This window comes from Saccostrea cucullata, unplaced genomic scaffold (genome assembly GCF_032062105.1).
Source record: "Saccostrea cucullata isolate Sc308-1 unplaced genomic scaffold, CSIRO_AGI_Scuc_v1 ctg611, whole genome shotgun sequence".
NCBI classification, from domain to species: domain Eukaryota; kingdom Metazoa; phylum Mollusca; class Bivalvia; order Ostreida; family Ostreidae; genus Saccostrea; species Saccostrea cuccullata.
In genome coordinates this window covers 84,755-100,972 of record NW_026919032.1, presented here as the reverse complement: position 1 = coordinate 100,972, position 16,218 = coordinate 84,755, and the positions used below count along the sequence as shown (strand labels likewise).

General features: G+C 32.9%; 1 protein-coding gene across 4 annotated transcripts in view; it reads right to left on the bottom strand.

The window, feature by feature from the left end:
• The window catches only part of LOC134277932 (ras-related protein Rab-24-like), a 31,967-nt gene extending 18,083 nt beyond the window's left edge, over positions 1–13,884 (bottom strand). The window contains exon 1 of one of the 4 annotated variants that reach the window (XM_062760243.1): positions 13,702–13,884. In XM_062760243.1, the coding sequence (XP_062616227.1) occupies positions 13,702–13,830 (129 nt within the window). In that variant the 5' untranslated portion in view covers positions 13,831–13,884. Of the gene's footprint in view, positions 1–2,387; positions 2,566–8,017; positions 8,184–9,959; positions 10,090–13,701 lie in introns of those variants that run through there. The other 3 variants (XM_062760261.1, XM_062760234.1, XM_062760251.1) reach the window with 3 other exon arrangements.
• Positions 13,885–16,218: the final 2,334 nt, after the last annotated feature.

Here is a 16,218-nt window from a genome sequence, read left to right as displayed (position 1 = left end):
TTCTAGACTTGAAAGATGCATTTCACGGTTCTGTTTCCCTTCATCATCATTCAGACATTCAGCAGGTCAAACCTAGCATCAAAACAAGTCTCGTAGTGTGCCCCTCTAGAGAGATACATCATCATGCAAGTTTGATAACAATAGGGCGTCAATTTTTTTTTATAGAATGAAAGTGTTTTAAAATTTATCCAGATCAATCCAGGGACGTAGCAACAGTGGGGGGGGGGGGGGGGGGGGGGGGCTGTCCCCCTTTTTTCCCAACATTACCTTTACTATTGAAAATGACCATTGAAAGGTTGGTTGCCCCCCCCCCCCAACTTCTTACCACAGTATAGTGATATTAAGGAAATGTAGTATTGTATGCCAAAAAATTGGAGGTGAAAGGAAGTTGGCCTTGAAAAAAAGTTGGCCACTAACCCCCCCCCCCCCCCCCTCCCCACGAAATAGGATTTTCGAGTTTGGGCACTTTCCCTTTTTTTTTTTTTTTTGCTTGTCAGCTTTTACAGGTAATCAAAAATTTTTTTTCTCTGGTCCCCCCCCCCACTTTCAAAAACGATGCTACGTGCCTGCAATCCTTCACAAGTCAGTTTCAGCATCCGAAGTATGTTGACATTTTTCACCTTTATATGCATCCCAAAAGCAAGTTTGGTTCCCAAATGCGTTTGATGGGCTTACTAAAAGAATCTGGTCAATCAAGCAGAAAATATATACAAATTTTTGAAGAAAAAAATGGTTGGTTGTCTGCATCCTTAGATGCATCAACCATACAAGTCTGGTCGCCATTGAGCTAAGGTTATTTGGGGGGAATGGGACTTTTTTCCAATACTCATCTGGAAAATTTAGGTCACATCCACAATTGGAACAATATCTGGATGCATCATCTTTGCAGTTGTGGTTCCTTTTATGGCTTATCTTGTCACTCATTAAAAATGTTGGTAAAATCCAGGTTCTGAGACATGTCTGGTTTTATGCATCCATGATAATTTAAATTCATATTGTAACGAAAATTACTATTAAATACATAATTGGATTGGTTATTTACAGATACCTCTCTAGAGTACAAGAGCTTAAATTATACCGATATAAGCATATTATAGGACAATATTTTTTAAAAATAAAATTGATAATGGTTCTGTTATTAAAAAGTATTGATTGGTTGTTGTTTTACGTAACATTCGAGATTTTTTTTACTCATCAATAGAAATGTCAACATATATCGATAAAGGGCTTCAAATTTAGACCATTTCTCGGCACTTATACCATTAAAAAACGAGGGATCTTTACCGTGTCACCATATTCCTTACCACAGGTCCTCGGTTTTTATGGTCTTATCCGAAAAAACCGTAACTTTCACCTCAAAGTACTCAGCGCTTTGCAAAAATGTATCTCCTTTTCTCGACTAAAGTCAGTCGCGGCAAGGTTTCGAAACCACGACCTTTAAAAAACGAAGAGGGGGTTAAATAAAAAAAGAAAGGAAAATTACTATACAATCAATATGTACTGGTACCTGTTGCAAAAACAGGAAATAAGATTTTCTTAACGTTTGTTTGCGAGGCTCATTATTTTAAATGTACTGTAGAGGAACTCGGATTTAACTCTGGAAGTGTTTAGTCAAATTAAACTCATTGTTCCCTTTCTAAGGAGGAAATTCTTCAAAGCCTTTTTCAAATGTAAAATATTTCCAACAATTGAATTATCATATTGAATTCAAAAACAACATACGGTAAACATCTAAACAAACAAAAATACACAGTGAGTTCCAAGAAATGTACTACAAAGTCTCTTTCAATAGTTCTTACTAAAATATTAACAGCAATGAAGTAGATACCTCATGAGTACTATGCCTATTTGAGATAAGGTGTTAATCAGATTTTGATACACTCAAACTCCAAGGAACTTTCAGAAAATTTAAAATGCTAGAGGCAGAACCCTGCTTCGGAGGTCATGAATTATACAATTTTGGCAAAGGGGTTATTGTCATTATAACCATGAATGCACTTGCTTATCACAATGCACAGAAAAAGATATTTTATAAGTTAACCAAAAAAATTAATAATTTACTTCAATACGTATGATTTTTAGTACTCTATATAACCATTTCCCAAGATAAATTAGGGTTGTGCAAGAGTCAGTAAAATATAATCAATAAGAAAGAAAACAAACTCTAATGTCAACTTCGTACATTTCATTTTATTTTTTACATTTCCATTTGCTATTTAACCATTCGAATTCAGTCTTGCATGGAATTGGTTAGTTAGAACACTCATAGTTATTAGATTTTATTACATTCAATCAGGCACATGTTTATCAATCTGTCTTATTTAAAGCTCCTTGCTTAAACAAAAGGACATTTATTATTATTTATCAATTTTAAAAAGAAAACTTACTTGTTGTGCACGACTTAAAAATTTGTTCTTAGTTAACCTGTATAAAAGACAAGTTTTTCCAACAGCGTCATATCCCAGCACCAACACCTTGGGGGATATATCAATGCAATTAGATGTTTCCATTTAAAAATACACAAAAACATCAGAGCAGGTGAACATTTCCTCCAGTTCATGCAAAATACGGAACAATGTGTAAAACAGAAATCTCTTTTTTTTTCTATACTAACAATATGGAAAATACAATTATTATTTTCCTTTATTTAAAAAAAAGGAACAAAACATCTTGATAATGCAAGATATAACACCTTTATAAGTGTCAGTAAGGGATTAGAAGGAAAACAGAATACATGTACAAGATTTTACTTAGAGTTAGAATGCTACAAGCTTTACACTTAAGTGTTTGAAACCTCTAACACATTCAGACAGTAGCGGAGTTATCTGAAAGGAAAAGGATATGCAGGAAGTACATAAGAAACCGAAACATTTAATACCTTTACTGTGACTGGTGGAAGTCGATGACTTTCACGTTTATCTTATATTACTAAGTGCAAAAAGCGGAAGCTCGGTGTGTTTTTTTTTTAAATTTTATTTAAGTACATGTATCTAAAAGTCAGTTTTAAGTAAAAGGAACACGGAAAATATACCTGTGTAATTTTAGATTAATAGAATTCTAAAATGTAAATAAGATTAAATTGTAAACAAAGGGCAATGTATTGATACGTGAATATCATACATTTTAAATGTTACAGTATATGGGAAAACCCCGATATGAAATTTGAATACATGTATAACGAACAGTAATCAAGCTCAAAAGTCCATAGAAATTTTTTAACTGAAAACAGAAATGCACGAATATCGAACCCCATCAGAGGCTGTATAAGATACTACTCAGTATCCCCGTCACGTCATGTTATTCTTGTTATGACGTAATTGGGAATGCTTAATAATTTGTATGAAAAACGTCGTTAAACATTTGACTTGACGATAAATTTTAATTGTTCACTATTCATTCAATTTGTAGAGTGTGACTTTAAGCGACACTGTAGCATCAACTTATTTGTCAATAACTTGACTCGCTTTTTTTTCGTATGTAGAACAAGTTCTTGCACATGAATCAACTTCCAAACGTAAACGCCCTAAGCTGATGATAACCGTAACGTTACTAGGATAAATTGCTCCATATGTAAGGGAAATTAACGATAGAAAATTTGAAGGCACCTGATCCCACCTCTGATGTTGTAGGAGTCCAAATTTCCTCTGCTTCCAATTTGTTTTGTTTTAATTGATTTGTCCGATATCTTCAAAGTTCATTTATACTTCTTTAAATTAAGACTGACAATTAGAAAAAGAGTCATTTTTCTTCAAAACTTCTGCATGACAGTTCAACTTTGAAGTATTTGTAAGATTGACTTCGACTTCTAATTTTAAGAGGCCTTTGAATAGCAGTATTGACCGCTTGAAGTGCCACTTACTACAGTATATAAAATCCACTGTATATACGATCTAGAGATAGTGGTCACCTTGCAAGTCATTAATAAAAGTATTGTGCCATTGATGTACCAACAAATAAATGAAGTACAAACAATATCATTTACATGAAGGAATGTCAACCATTCTAAAATTTATCCATTTTTTAAATAATCATAAATGGATGCAAAAACAGGAAATAAACATAGGTAATCAGAGATTACAGAGCTCACCTCAACGAATGTTGTCTTTAAGTAAGGCAAATTAAGTCACACAATTAACCAACAAAAAGTGTACATTCAAAAATGCAAAATTTATGCAATTTTGATACTTTGGAATAGACCTATACAGACCCTGAGACGTGCTACTACCCCACACTCTCGCTGCACGAACGGTACACGAACGCTACACGGTTTGCACGAAACGCTGCACGGTTTACACGAAACGCTACACGGTTTGCACGAAACGCTACACGGTTTACACGAAACGCTTTGCACGAAAGGCTGCACGGTTTACACGAAAGGCTGCACGAAACGCTTTGTACACGTTTCTCACACGCTTTGTGCACGATTCTCGCACGGTTTGGCCTCGGTTTGGATTTTTCTACTCGGAATATCTCGGGCATTTTTACCGCTTTATCCAATTTATTAATTCAATGAAAATCGCTCAAAAAGCCACATTAAGCAGCTGTTTAAATTAAATTTAGTACACTTGTATTATAAAAACCGATAGAAATATTTAATACTCTGACAGTTGTAATTAATTGATAAATAATTGTCAGTTCGAATTTATTTATTTACTTATCCAACTGTTTAAAAACGAAATGCCGATATCGTGAATGACTGTTTAATAAAATACAATTTTTATATACAGGTATTAGGTATTCATTTCAATGTAATATTTTTACGAGTATACTTCGATAAATTGATCTAATAAATTGAACACAAATTCGATTTCTCACCGCAGGAATATAAACTCAATGATTTTTAATAATATTGATTATATTGTGTTTGATTTCCGTAGGCGGATTATTTTTTGTGATTTTGATTTTAAATTATAAATTAAATTTGCCTATATACTCTACTAACGATTATTGATACATTTTAAAAGATTTTTTTTACGCAAGCATTATCAATAGGAGGGAAACCGGTAAAGGGGGGGAGGGTAATGTGATCTATTAATCTATTCTATTCTCTTTCTCTTTTTACATGAAGCTTATCAAATAACATCAGTATTCCCATCATACTGTAAAATCCTTCATTTCAAAACAGGACTAAACGTATGTTTATATGTGTACATTTATTGATAGTCGCGGCATTTGACTATACATTGTACATACAATATAGATCGATCTTAACACCGGCATTCAGGTATATTACAAGAAAACTGAAATATCTTAGATGAAATAAAAAGTACGTGAGTTATAAAACAAATAATATACAATTATTCATGATTTACTCCTAAGCTTTTCTTACATGATATTCATAAAAAGACTACCAAATCAGTTCTGTTTATTTTTTACTGTTTACGGCTAGAAACTCGGATTTACAAATAAAAGATGAAATCCGCTGATTTATAAGTTGTACCCATCAAATATTTATAGAACCATTTTATTTAAAAAAAAAAAATAAAATCCAGTCGTAATTTTCAGGTGTCATTAAGCCGTGAACTCAACATGTACATATAGCAAAACAGGTTTTCAGTTGCAATGCACTCGGAGCCCGTGATCGCTGTTGTAAATGACCTTGATCACAGTTGAAAGGCGGAAAGAAGATTCCAATACATTTTAAGGGGTGTATCTGCGCATACATTTAACAACGAATTTAAACAAGAATAGAAAATTAAGCATTTAATTAAACTAACATTAGATTGAAAGCTACAACAAAAAATGAAAGACTGTACTAGTAATTTAATTTAACACCCCACCCACCCCCTCGTTTATAAAGATATGGTCGTCAGTGCATGTGAATTAAAATTATAAAATCCATTTTTTTGACAATAATGAGCAACAAGTTTTATGTATTAAAAGATATGAAATGACACTTCGTTTAAAATGTAAAGACAAGAGCGGAGTCCTGATATATTTTTGATTTAAATTAAAAAAATATATTACCGGTATTTCTTTCTTTCTTTGAGAAAAAATATTTAAGAAGCCACGATCGCGTTGATACATGTAGTATATTGAATACAATGCCCTTAAAATTGTTGTACATAGCTGATTTATTTGAACACATTTTCTATAGAAGGAAAAGAAATCAAACAAATATAAATCATACATTACCGTTTAATTTCATTTTGTTGTTCCATTTTTATGCGCCCGGATCGATAGATCCCGGGCGTATATTGTTTTTGTCCTGTCTGTTTGTCTGTTTGTTTTTCTGTCTGTTGTCAACTTTAACCTTCGCCATAACTTTTGAACAATAAGAGATAGGGACTCCATATTTGGTATGCATACTCCACTAATAAAGTCATTTCAAATGACATCAAGGTCAATGATCTTATGACCTTGACTGTGACCTTTATGCTAAAATAGATTTTTCCACTTTTTGTCATAACTTTTTAACCATAGGAGATATGGACTTCATATTTGGTATGCATAATCCACTAATAAAGTCCTTTCAGACGACAGGGTCAATGATCTTGTGACCTTGACTGTGACCTATATGCTAAAAATACTATTATTAGCTTTTTACACTTTTAGCCATAACTTTTAAACCATAGGAGACAGGGACTTCATATTTGGGATACATACTCCACCGATTAAGTTCTTTCAAATGACACCATGGTCAATGACCTTGTGACCTTGAATGTGATTAATATGCTAAAAATAGATTTTTTGAATTTTGTTGCCGCCGGGCGCATAGTGTTTCAGAAACACTTCTTGTTTTTTTTTGTTTTTACTCCTATAATATCACAAGCATAACTAATTCAATTATAAAATACTAATAGAATTTTACATCCTGACCCATCGATAGCCAAATGACTTCCGAATGAATCTTACACGATTCTTGCACGAAAGTCGCATGTTTCTCACACGGTTCTTACACGAAAGTCGCACGTTTCTCACACGCTTTTCGCACGCTCGCTACACGGTTTGCACGAAACGCTTTGGAGCTTACACGAAACGCTGCACGGTTTACACGAAACGCTACACGGTTTGCACGAAACGCTACACGGTTTGCACGAAACGGAAAGCGCACGAAAGCCACACGCTTTTTTGGGGTAGTAGCACGTCTCAGGGTCTGTATAAAAACTTAAAACTAGTTCTTCATCATGAAAATGTAATTAAAATCCAGCATCTGAAGCAAGATTGAGAGTTTTCATCCCTTGATGCATCATTTGTGCAACTTTGGTTTATATAAGCCTTATAGTTTCTTGGTGATAGACCTGAACCCATACCTTTTACGAGGTCTATTATCTGGAAAATGTATGTCGAATTCAGCATCCGAAGCAAGTCCATTAGTGTGCATCCTAAGATGTATCATCCATGCAAGTTTGTTCAACATAGAGCTCAAAGTTACAAGTTACCTTAATTGTACGCCGAGGGTATCACATAAGCTCGCCTCCCCCCCCCCCCCAACTTCGTTGAGGTGAGCTAAAAATATGTCAACATTATCGGGCCATCATTGGTTAAATCAGATTCTTGCAATAACCGTGCGCTGATACATGGAATAAATAGTACCTTAAGTTTATATCACAAAACACAGGAACTAAAATAGCTCTTGAAGAGTCGAATGAAATAGGCGTACGCTTCGAGTTGAAAACGGTCCAAATAGCAACTACAGTACGTAAATTATGACCTCGGTCTTAAGGAAGGAATGTAGCAATATGCTCATCTGTGTTCATCTGTGCTTGAAATCGGTACAAGTACTTGTGTATTTCCCTTTAAGCTGTCACCCATCTACATTCCAATATTGATAAATTACATTCAACTTTTCGAGTGGTTTCTGATCAATCTTTTTTCGAATATACATGTATTTAGCATAGTCTCTTATACAATATCTTGCTAGAGAATTACAATATCAAGTGGCGGGGTTGTCAGAACTATGATAACATTCAGATATGTACAGTGCATCAAGTCTCAAGTCCTTGTGACTTGTTCTTTATACATATTTATTTTATTTAGTTATTACTACCCGTGATCGGAATTAACCTCTACTTACACTTTCACTTTGTTCGGCGTATTGTCCACAAGCGAACCTAGTGACAAGGCAAGTCTTTCCTGCAGCACACTTTCCTAATGTTACAACCTTGAAGGAACAGCTTAACGTCCCCGATGTCGCCATTGTATTGTGAAATACGTAATATTTACTCTCTCTCTGTATCTTTGATAATAATGCGTGCATCGCGATTTCCTATCATATTTCCTTGGTTACGAAGCTTTGGATACTCAAAACCAGGAAATGTCATAGAAACAAATGCAAGACATACTTCCGCCAAATAAAAACATACTCAAAGATATAATAAGCTAGTGTTAAAAAAATACTGCCACTACCAAACATATGCTACATTTTGAAGGAATTTGAAGATTAATGATGAAGAACTCGGGGCAGGGTTTATTTTAGAAAGTGGATGATTTTTTTCCCCAATAAGAAATTACCATTTCTTTTAATAAATGCAGGTAAAGAAATAAACCTATGAGAGAGCCACAATCTTAAACCATTATATGTTCTCTATTGTAGATATGTACTGATAAAACACAACTGTAAACTGGCATTCATTGAACCATGCTTTCAAGACAGCATGAGACACTAAATCCCATTTTCTGTCAACGTGTCCGTCTGCCAGTCTGTCACATCGGTCATAACTTTTGAAGGAAAAGAGAATTTCAAAGTGTTTTCCAATTTCACATCACATTACCTGTAACCTTTCAAATATCCATGACTTTTAGCCCTGTGACCTTGACAAGATGTTTGCGAGCATGCTATCATTTACCTCTTGACCCTGACCTAATTTCAAAAACTTTAACTCTTGTGATAACTCTTGAATGACATATACTAGGGCGTTCATATTTGACACAATTTACCATAAATAATGGCATCCCATCCAACATCTTCGCTAGCCAAGGGTTTCTGATACGCTACTCTCCTCATAATCCCTTGGCATACGGTGTTGACAGAAGTTGTTTTTTTTCTCGATTTCTGATTGGGATTCGGTACACCGTTGCGTTCGGTATACTTCTTGACTCTTTAATCTCGGAAATGAAAAACGCAAAGTAAACAACAATCCGTAAGATAACATGCAATTCTATGAATAGCTATGGTGTCATCCAATATCTTATAAATATGTGATTAAGAATCTATATTGAAGCTTCCGATTTGTAATACATGTATAAATGATAAATAAACATAACTCAATTATTGCTTCTCAATTATTCTTGAAAAAAAAACAAACTCTGATTTAATTGTTTTAAACACGCGTGTTTATTTCTGTCGATGACGCAATCTGTGCGTACCTGATAGAATCGAGATCACGTGACGAAAACAATCGTCTTTTGACTTCACGATATCAGCGTATGCCAAGGGTACATGAGGAGAGTAGCGTATCAGAAACCCTTGGCTAGCGAAGATGCCCATCCAATAACACACCGAAAGCAGGGAACCACAATTCTTTGCTTATTAATTTCAGTTCTAAAATATATACTAGCAAAAATATTGGTCCCATGTTCCTATCAGTAGGAGCCTGAGAATAAGATACAATTGTAAGCTTTCAGGAAAAGAAATTAAATATTAACTTTAACGGTAGTTCTTACAATTTAAAAGTTACTCCTGCAGAAATTTATCCCTCTAAATAGAAAAGCTTGAAATATTTAAGATTTCAACAAACGTGTAGGGAAACAAGAAGACATATATAGTATTAAAGCAGTATAATATAAAGATTCAAATTAAAACAACTTTCTGTATCAATGAAATTCATACTTTTTTAAAAATTAAAATCATATTTGATACTATAGGCTAAAACAGAGGGGTTTTTTTAAGCAGATATTAGAATAATTTCTCAAAAGCTGCTATATATATGATATATACTTAAATATGAAATCTTAAGGTAAATCCTCTGAACAATGTACTTAAATTAAAAAAAAATACACATTATGTATAAACTTACAGGCCTGTTTCCCTCAATAAAAATTCCCTCAGAATACTGTGTAATGAGACTAGTTTTTCCAGCAGCTGCATCTCCCAGAACTACCACCTTAACTAACACTGGCCATCCTGATTGCATTTTAGGAATACAGAGTAAATAGTTTGTTCTAAGTGCTTTTGGTCATACATTTCGCTTCCTGATCAGTGCTTATTGTACCATGTAAGTAGTGTATATATGTGTATCCTATCCAAACACCTACTTGCATGGTTGGCTATGTATTAAAAGGAAATTGTTTTAGGTGTGGATAAGGAGCTTCCCAATGTTTAAAAGCATGGGTTATATTTAATTTTTTAAAATTTATTATCAAAAGAATGCTATTTCTTACATATACATGCTATATAAATTCTTTGATGAATCAGCATCAAATGTCTAAATAATTTTCCAATGATTATATTTTATACTTATATTTGTACACCACTGTTACAGAAATTATTAAATGGGTATGCATAAAAATATTTATAACAAATTTTAATAGGATTTATACAAAAAACAAGGTACATTAATTACCTATGCCCCCTACCCCCCTTCTCTTCCCTTTAATCTCTGGAGAAAGTTATTCATATACTAATACTGATTACTGAACATACTATTTCAACCAAATGTTATTATTTCCTTGCTGTTATACAATTCTTTATAAAACCTGACCCCTATCACAGCTATAATAATCATAATATCATTGGCAAACCACACACTGTTCTATTGTAATTTTTATTCACTTTCTTTATATTCAAATTTCCAAAATAAAAAAATGTTAAGGCCATACCAATTTGTAAAATAGTTCTTCGGATTTTCAAAACTAAAAAGTGAGGCGAGCGAGCGATAATTTTTTATAAATATTATTTTTTATTTTGGGCTTCAAAATTATGAGGCGAGCGAATATAATTAATACGTATATACATTTTTTAATAAAATGTGATTTCAAAGAGCATGGAACTAAAAAATAAAGATAGATATCATTTGCATACTACATGAACTTATTATTTTTGACTTTTTTGGGATTTTTTTAAGAAGAAAAAATGTGTCAAATTTCAAAGACTTTACTTTCATAAATGTAATGTTTTCAAACATCTCCTCTGCTTTCATCTCTATTATTGTGTATGAAACAACTCTGTACCCATTGTTTTAACTTTAGTACACAGGGTTGTGCAATTAAAAAAATCAAGTACTAGCCCACAGGCTAGTGGCAGCTGCAAAGTTACTAGCCCAAATACAGGGGCAAAAATTAAAATAAAACTAATGTTGAAAATGAAATTAATGGCTGATAAAAGTCAGGGTACTGAGGTCATTCTCTTTAAAGTCAAAGTTTAATTCTTAATATCAAATTCAGTCATGTTTAAATTATTATGAAATAAAATTAAAATGAATTTCAATAAATTATCTTCCCTTTTTATGATCACTGCACTAGCTCATTTAAAATGAAATTAATTTCATTTTGTTTTCATCTTAAATCATTCAATACAAAAGAAACATATTTTATGTGAGTCACAAAACACTTATCTTTCAGCTGATTGAGTGATTGTAAATAATTTAAAGATGTAGCTATTTACCATGTTTACCATAAACGGAGGAATAGAGGAAATTCGGATTAGGAAAAAACGATCGTTTTTGGAAGTAAATAAGTCAGGTAGCTCTGCAAAACGGATAAGATTATGGAGATTTACAGTAGGAGTATCATCAGTATGTTGTCTGGAAAATTTAAACTGGTTGGGAATTTTATAGCCAAAAACAAGTGAAAATACCGGTTGAGCTTTTCATGTATTACGTGTGTAGTTATTGTTTCAAACATGCCCGACGGGCTACCTCCTTGTAGAAATTAAACCACTAGCCCGACCCCCAAAAATGGTAGCCCCGGGCGTCAGTGGACGCTAATTGCACACCCCTGGAATATATGAACAGTTAAACAGGCATCGTGCAAAACTTAACAAACTGCTTCAATCTCACTATATAAAGCCCGCGCATCTGTCATACAAGTTTCAAAGTCTTGTGTGATTGGTGTAAAAAGTCGAGAGAAAAATTATAGTCAGATTTTTTTGGATGCGCGCGCGGACATTTTTTTTTTAATATTATAATTTGCATTTGTAATAAATAGAAGCGGCGAATCCGACGAACTATATTAGAAATTGGTATGGTCTAACAGTTATTTTCAGTTTCTCATATTTCTATGTTTCTATATTTAAGTTCCAAGGTTATTGTAAAGTGTTTGTAATTTTAACAGAAGACATGATTTATTTCTTAAATTATATACCTGTCAATCTAAACTGATGCTGCGGGGGGGGGGGGGGGGGGGGTCATGACACAACATTCGGAATTGAAATGTTGCATCATACTGAGTGAAGACATTTTTCAAGGTTGGAGTAAAATATGGTCCCTAATATTTAGGCATCAATGCAAATGCATGCATATATATATTGGTGAAAAATGGAACTTTCAGTTCAATAGAATTTTTGCAAAGTTTTATAAACATATGAGGTTTTGTTTAAGTTTCTGGGAAACATTTGTTAGATTCAACATTAATCATCAACATTTTACACAATTAGAAATTTCTAATTAGACATTATATTGAAAGAAATAATGGAAAATTGCATTGGGGGGGGGGATAAAAGTAAGAAATATGTGTCATTTTATTTCCTATTATTAATTTTATCACACACCACACAAAAAATTGAATAAATTAATTACTACGAAATAAATTATGAAGGACACCTCCCACCCCAAACAAGAATGCTAAATCTCCTTTTTCTTGGCAGTGATGTGGACGAAATTTATTAAAACCAATAAATCACTGAGTTTTGTGGTGTTGTCATTGTCAAATAAGTGCTTGAAATCTAAGTACATATCTGTACAAAAAAAGCGTTTGTTTGCTTCCAGGTTAAACCACACGATATCTAAAACAAGATTTTATGACATTAGTGGCTTCAAAATGGATACCCAAGGCGAAACAAAAATACTTTTGACAAAACTTGACGAAAAGCGGTAGATTGGTGAATAAAAGTGGTAGGCGGGAGATGGAGTGAAAAGCGGTAAACTCCCACCTAAATCGGTAGAGTTAACATGTATGAAATAATAGGTGCGTTTCAGGTTCTACCACTGGTAATTTTGTAACATACAAACAGTAACAATTTGTTACCGGTGGGACTCGATGGTAATGGCACTAGTAAACAATGGTTACCATATCTTACACTCTTTTACAAATAAACTATTTAATTAGACAGTGATTCAATATATTCATTGTTAAATAAAATTGTAACATGTGTAAATTTGGATTTTAAAAGTGTAGACTAATAGATTTAAATTAGAGGAGGCCTCCCAATGTCAATTTCAATAGTCCTGTCCATTGATGTCAAACACAAAGGAATCTGCATGAGATTTACATGCATATGAGGCCTTCTTAGCACCTGACCAATCGTTTGACAAAATTACATTCTGAAAGAATGATCAAGAAATCAACTCAACAAACTTTCAGAGAGATCACAGAAAAAAACAAACAGAAATGGAAATATTACCTGATTACAGCAAAACACATCATATTAATCAAGTTCATGATACTTATACATGTATATTTGAGACAATATCAAACATACCTTTGAGTATGAGATATCGTTTGAAAGTAAACATTACGACACTTGTGCTAAAAATATTTTTAGAGATAACGGTGTAACTTACATTTTCTAAAGAAAAAAAATCAATCAGTCAGTGGACTTACGTTTTGATAATTGGAACTAAATCTTTCGTGCACGTATCTGGAGACGAGACAAGTTTTCCCGACATAGGCCTTTCCTAAAAGAACGACTTTAAGCTGTAACTGTCCATCTTTATTACCACTGGATGCCATAACATCAACTTTTCTGCCCCCGTTTCATCACCGTAGGAAAAACCGAAAGTAAATAATAGTCACTAATAATGAAACCAAGATAGTCAGAGATAAAATTCCCGGATATTGATGACATCTCTTTAGTAAGTTAATTAGGCCTAAGTGTAGCAAAACAGGAAATGTCTAATTATTGTCCGCTTTTCATTAAAGCGTGAATATTTATGCGCTTCTTTCCGCTCGTCCTCTGCCTGTTCCTAATTCTGTATAGGGCTGTATCTATACGATATATCGATACGTGTCGATATACAAGAATAATATCGTATCGAAAAATAACTTCCAATACGTATCGGACAGGCAATATTTCTTCAAATTCTTTTAAAATGATGGGAATTTTAATCACCAAAGATTTTATTTCACTTTTATGAATTAAAACTGATCTATAATTCTATGTTTTACGATTGAAATAACACAGTTTTTATAGTTATTACAAAATATATGCCGGTCAACAATTTTGTTTTAACATGTTGATTTTACAGTCATTAAAAGTTTTAATTTGAAGTGTTATTTGTAATGACAATGGGATAAAACTTTGAAATGGGTAATAAAACACTTAATTTTTTTTTAATGAAATCCATGCATTAAATGGTTTAAAAGCCTCTTTTGATAGACTTGTTTTAGTATCCAATATATCGCATATCGCTTAAAAAAGTATTGTATCGTATCGTATAGAAATTTTTTGCTCAATACACAGCCCTAATTCTGTAGCTGTATCATTTCGCTTAGAACTGCATTTAGCTTTATTACAGAAGAATTCAGGAAACTCCAGGAACATAGTCAAAATTTGCAAATGAAAGATCAGAACACTTCAATCACATTACAAATATTTTTCGACAAAATTAAATATAATGAAAGTTTTTAAAATCAAATGAGATTCAGCATTGAAACAAAAGCTATTGTTATACCCTTATAAATATCCTTCTATATATTTATTACTAATAAAAAGTCCAACAAAAGAAATGTTTATTATGTCGGTCTAACAATTTCACTATTGACCGGTCTTACATAAGAATTGTTAGACCGCAACGTCACTTGTCTGTTACGTCACAATTAATAATCATCGTTCAATATCGGCGACGCGAAAATAGCCGAAGTTAAGAACTAAAAGAGTTGTTGCTAACAGCAAGGTACAAATGTAAGGTAGAAGGGAAGAGTATGTTTTGTGATAAATAATTTTTGTGATGTAATAGATTTATAATTGATTTTGTTCTTTCTCAGCTTGATGTTTTATATTTACTGAAGAAGTCATAATTTTCCATATAAAATAATTGATAGTATAGCGTGTAATAAAATTGATCAATCTTAAGTGAGCAGTGAAGGGTATAACAAAACAGTTATAGACTTTCGGGCAAATATCAAGATTAAAATGTTGCCCTTGGCCTGCGGCCTCGGGCAACATTTTCACCTTCAGGTCCAACAAATCATATGTTGCCCTCATACCCAGTCAATAACTGTATAATTTAACGATACTTCCTAACTTAGAAAGGTGAAAGGCCTGAAATATTCAAATTCAAAGTTTAAATCAAAATTTAATATTTCAATAAATCTAAAACCTAATGAAAGTTGAAATTTAGAAGTTTGAAGTAAATTCTAAACAAACAAAAGACGTAAAATGGTGCTGAACTTTAGACCGTTAACAAAAGTTTAAAATACCAAAATCATTTTTGGAAATTTCAATTTTGAATATTTAAGGTACAAATCTAAAATACTGAACTTTTAAATACTGTTTGGAAATTTGAAATTTAGATTAAATTAAATTTGTGAACTAAAATATTAAATTTCAATAAACCAAATCAGTTTGAGTTTTTGTAGAAATTTTAACTAATACACAGGCAACTTCGCCACATATGATCCACATAATGTGTATCATATGTGAATCATTTGGTTAGTTTCATGTGAGAATCATAAAAGAGAGCATCATACATGTATGTGAATCATATCAAGCAAATCATATGATTCACGTATAATTCACATATAATCCTCATATGAAAGGCAATGCATATGTGGATCATATGTGGCGAAATTGTCTATACATGTATGTTAACATTCTGAAACTCTAAATCATTTTTGAAGTGTTACTAGTCTTGTCCTATGATTCCTTGCACTTCATTATTCCCAATAACGAAATGCAAGGGTACATGGACCACGGGTGTGTTCAATTTAAATTACTTAACCCTGCATACATCATTGAGCACGGACTGACAAAACTGGTGAGTTAGGTTTGCTTTCTCACATTTTTACCCTGTATTTTCTGGATTAAATTAAATATTTTTCATTAATACACAACAATAATTCTACTTTTCTTAAGTATTTGGGTTAAAGTTTACTTTGTGAGCGTGCACATGTGTATCA